We start from the raw sequence: 4,811 nt of genomic DNA on the forward strand, positions 1-4,811 counted from the left end.
GTCTCTCAGTCTGAGTAAATAATCCCGAAACTGCAAAATTCAAGACTTGTGATTGACGTATTTAAGGCCAACTTAAATGTTTGTACTGAATGAATTTAAGATATTTTAAGGCCTTCATTTCAGATACGTGAACCAAAGACTTTTTAAGGATGCCCCGTTGACAGTAGGGCATGAACTCTTAKTGGCCAAATCCGATTCTGCGCTTCACTTTGTTCCCCAGACCTGTGAGCTGCAGCTGGCTCAGCTGGTGATAAACCAACGCTGCGTCTCTCGAGCTCGTCCTCGCCTCTTCTCCCTCGTGCTTCCCCCCGACCTGGTGGACCAGCCAGCCGAAAGGCACCGGGCGATGCAGACAGTAGCGGATCAAATTCCAGGACAGGGAGCAGAGCAGGTCCAGACCGCTGGAGGGCAGAGCTCTCGTCAAGACGGAGAGGCACGTCTCCAAGCTGGCCATCGCCGCCGTGTAGTCTCCCTGCAACGGAGAACGAGCGGAGAAAGGAGACGCTTAGTGTTGAGCGCAGGGAAAAGGTGGAGGGCATCACGACTCAGACATGAAAGAGCGTTTGAACAAAATGCTAAAAATAAAACAAGACATGGAGGAGGGACGCCAAGTCGAGACATTAAAACAAAACCAAACGACAGAATGAGCACAAACAGTAGGTGGAATAAATTAACCCGACTTTTCTACATGTTTTCGCAATACAAACGCAAATATTTATTTTTTGGACAGGCAAACGCAAAGTAGCGCATAATTGTGAAAAGCAAAGACTGAATACTGCTTCATTTATTTTAAATGCATGTAATTTGCGAGTTTTTTTTTACGTTGAAGCATGTGTTGAAGCTCTAGTGGCCTTTATTTGAAAGTAGTTTGACAGGAAAGAGGGTTATGAGAGGGGGGGAAGATGTGTGGCAAATGTCGCCAAGCCGGAAATCGAACCTGCGACCGCCGGCATGAGGACTAAGGCCTCAATACATGGGTTGTGCTTTGCCMCTGCGCCACCACAGCACCCCAAGCATATTCACTTTTTAAAGTTCAGACCTAAATCCAATAACAAATCTTTGGCATAACTTGAAAACTGATGTCCACAGATGATATTAGTCCAAACCCGATGAACTTGAACCATTGTGCAAAAAAGAATGTGCAAACACCACGACTCCAGCTGAAAGACCTGCAGCTGCTTTTGCAGGAAAATAAATATTGACCCAATGGAACCAAATAAAAACTAAAGCTGCACAAAAAAAATAAATAAAAAAAATAAAAATCACAGAAATGTTGCGAAACACATAATTTTCTTTCACTTCACAAAAACTGACTACTTTGTTTTGGTCTATCACATAAATCCCAATAAAATCACATTGAAGTTTGTGTTAACAAGTGAAAAAGTTCAAGAGATGTGAATACTGCTGCTCTGTTTTTATTCTTAAAGGGGCAGAATTATGCATTTTTCAGACACRTAGTGCCACCTTATAGCACATTCAACCAACTATGTTGACTTCAGTTGTGATAAAAAGACTGTATATCAAATATGACTTTTAAAGAAAATTGACTTTGTAATTTAACGCATTGAAATTGGGCCTCTCTCTCTTTAAGAAACTCCTGCTTTTTCTGAAGCTCCGCCTTCAGGAATTCACAACATGGCTCCTCTATCAACCCTTTAACAACGTTTTAGCAGCACTGCAACATTATAACATGATGTAAAGCTCAAAAAAGTTGATTTTACATAATATTGCTCCTTTAAAAACTCATTTCTTCTCCCTTCTCTACTCACCCGGTTGAGATGCAGGTCTGCTTGCTTGCGGTGCCTCCAGAAGGACACAGATTTGGGAGAGTGAAGGGGTGTGACGGGTTCCCACAGGTACAACACCCTGACGCAGCCCCACAGCGCCCCCACCCCACTCAGGACCCACACAATCACCCATGGCAACAGGCAGCGCAGCCAAGAAGCTGCAGAACAAGAAGATTTCATGAAGAAGTCATTTTAGCTGATGCCACAAACTCTCGACGCACGCGGGAGCGACTGCTGCTCACCGAAGTCCTGAGTGTGAGTTGGAAACCAGACAAGCGTCCTGGTGGGGACGTGGGCTGCCGCCAGGCCGCGGCTACCCGGGTCCTCTGAGCCCAGCAAAGAGGGGAGTGGGTTTAGAGACAGGCAGAAGAAGGTCAGCGCGCACAGCAGCAGCCGAGAACGGTCCATCACTCCCACCGTGGAGGGAGAGTCCGGCTCGCTCTTCACCTGGGAGACGCAACAAAAGAACAAACAAAAAAAAAACAACGAAACTCTGAATGAAACCGGTGCTGATAACATAGAAATATTTAATTAATCCTGCCCTCACGTGCTGTACCTGATGGTGATCCAGTAAGGGGCTGCCCGGCTCAGAGTCGACGCAGTACGGAGAGAACTGGTGCGGGGAGCTGGAGCCGGAATCCGAGGCCGGAGGAGACATCATCACTCCCTCCTGCTTGAGGTCGACGTCTTCGGACAGGATCACAGGCTCTGGGGSACAAAGCATCGATCYTCAAGATGCTGTAAACCTTAAACTATGTCRGCTAATTAAGGATGTCATGTTCTCTTTGTTTTAAGCTAGTAAAACTACCGTTTCCCCTCACACACAGTATAACATCACCTCCACTCCTAATAAAATTAAACAAAAGCCACGCAAGGCACAAAGACTGAAGAAAATATGTTGAACAATGTTATTTGTGGTTCTTAAAAATAAATCTGAACTGGATAAAACCAGCATTTTTTTATTAAACAACTGAGATGTGCCACCAGTCTCTGACARGTGCTTCATTTAAATAGGAGTGTTGAAAMAGGAAATCGTCTGAAACGGACGGGAAAGCRACTCACKAGGACTTCAACACCACTAGTCCAAATGTCAACAAAACGTGGCTTAATACATGGTTCAGAGAGGGTCYGACCAGCTGCTGGACAGGAAAGATTGTGTGATGCCAAAGGCCTATGTGCTTCCTCACTTAACCACATACAAGCTCGTTGATTATGACTCGGTATGGATTTGTTCATGATGTGTCATTTTGTTGCATCTTTTGCTTAGTTTGACTTTTGGATGGACCGAGGTCTTTTTATTTTGTCTCTGTTCCTCCTGTAAAGTCCTGTGAATTTACGGTACCAATAAGAAGGTCCGGATGCTGCGACTGACATCACATAATCCTCCCTGTCAAGCAGACGGTCAGACACACTCAGAAACATAAACTGAGCCTCACTGTTCTTCTGGTTGGCCATCTTGAGGGAGAGGTTCTCCTGTCGTAGTTTGTGGTTGACCTGCTGCAGGTACTTTATGTAGTCAATAGCTTTCCTCAGCACGCCCGACTTGTGCATCTGTTGGGAATAAAGGTAAAATAAGTTTGTATGCGTGTGTTGAACTGAAGCGTGGTTTTATTTTGTGATCCCACCTTGGCGTCGTTGCCCATCACCAGGTCTCTGAGCTCCACGATCTTATCGTTGATGGAGGATCTGTATCTCTTCTCGATGATGTTGTGGGTCGTCCTCCTCTCGCCYTCCTTCACCACGACTCCTTGCCCTGCCGCTCCTGCCGACACCAGGCTCTGGTCCATACTTGTTCTGGCGGCGGCAGCGCAGGGGGCAGAGCCTGGCTGGAGCTGCTTGATGGGCAGCTTGTCTCCTCCTCCCATCATGAACTGTGGAACTGTGGTCAGAATGTTGCTGCTCATCAGAGTCTGGGAACAGAAATCAGACGTGATGCTGGAGCGATCGTCAAGGACTGGAGAGAATGTGGGATGAGTTCTGGCCGCTCCGCATACCGGGACTTGTAGAGCCGTGTTCTGGATGGGAGTGGTCAGGGTGGTGATTCCAGGGCTCTGCATGGTGGACAGAACCTGGGTTCCGTCTGGTTTGAGCGTCGTGAGGACCAGTGAGTCCGTCTTAAGAATCTGAGGCTGCTGGACCAGAACCTAAGAAGAGGAGAAGAAGATTTAACATGCAGGGTTTCTACATCGATATCATGAACAGAAGAGGAAAGGAGAAAAAAAATGAAAGGAAAAAGAAAAAAATGTGAAAGAGTAAAGAAAGGGGGAAAAAAAGCAAAAAATGAAGGACAAAAGGAAAAAATTTAATAAGTGTAAAAGCCAAAAAGGACAAGAAGAAAAATAAGAAGGAGATTGTAAAAAGAATCAAGTTCAAGTAAGGGGGGAAAAAGAATGGAAAAAGCAAAAAAGGACAAAGAATGAAAAAAGTAAAAGAAAGCAAAAGATAGAAAAAAATTAGAAAATAAGAGGAAAAAGGGGAAAGTGAGGAAAAAAATGGAACAAAGAAAAAAAAAGAAAATCAAAATCAAATCAAGTTTTATTTGTGTAGCACATTTCAGAAACAAGGCGTTTCAAACTGCTATACATCATAAAAACACAAAAATACAAAGTCTTAGAACACACGRATAAATGGGAAAAAAKATGGAAAAAAGRAGGAAAAGGAGAARRGAGAAAAAGAAAATMTAGGTGAAAAACRGAAGAAAGAATAAAAGGCAAAAACCGATGGATGGATAAAAGAATTGTGAATAAAGTCTGAAAAATATCAAAAMATYTTCACAGAAAACACCTAAACAGATTTTGCTGCTRTRTGAGGTCTCACTGACCGGTACTTGTTGCACCTGCTGCTGCATGGTGTGGACTGCAGTGGGCGCTGTGGAGAGAGTCTGGATGGTCTGACCTGTTGGGGTCAGAACACGCTGATGCTGAATGGTGACTGGCTGCAGCTGTGGTGATGTCATGATGCTCTGCACTTGAGGCTGGAGGACTGGAGGAAAAACAAAGACGCTTTCAAAATATGCAGGGAGAG

The 4,811-nt window shown here is 44.7% G+C and overlaps 1 protein-coding gene across 1 annotated transcript in view; it reads right to left on the bottom strand.

The window, feature by feature from the left end:
• srebf2 (sterol regulatory element binding transcription factor 2) overlaps positions 1 to 4,811 on the bottom strand; it is a 17,186-nt gene that overhangs the window by 4,857 nt on the left and 7,518 nt on the right. Inside the window, exons 2-9 of the mRNA XM_017306105.1 lie at positions 4,609 to 4,769; positions 3,782 to 3,931; positions 3,413 to 3,697; positions 3,224 to 3,338; positions 2,344 to 2,495; positions 2,030 to 2,234; positions 1,770 to 1,945; positions 182 to 472 (exon numbers count right to left, since the gene is read on the bottom strand). Of these exons, the coding sequence (XP_017161594.1) occupies positions 182 to 472; positions 1,770 to 1,945; positions 2,030 to 2,234; positions 2,344 to 2,495; positions 3,224 to 3,338; positions 3,413 to 3,697; positions 3,782 to 3,931; positions 4,609 to 4,769 (1,535 nt within the window). The remainder of the gene's footprint in view (positions 1 to 181; positions 473 to 1,769; positions 1,946 to 2,029; positions 2,235 to 2,343; positions 2,496 to 3,223; positions 3,339 to 3,412; positions 3,698 to 3,781; positions 3,932 to 4,608; positions 4,770 to 4,811) is intronic.

Source organism: Poecilia reticulata, linkage group LG8 (genome assembly GCF_000633615.1).
Source record: "Poecilia reticulata strain Guanapo linkage group LG8, Guppy_female_1.0+MT, whole genome shotgun sequence".
In the NCBI taxonomy this organism is placed as follows: Eukaryota; Metazoa; Chordata; class Actinopteri; order Cyprinodontiformes; family Poeciliidae; genus Poecilia; species Poecilia reticulata.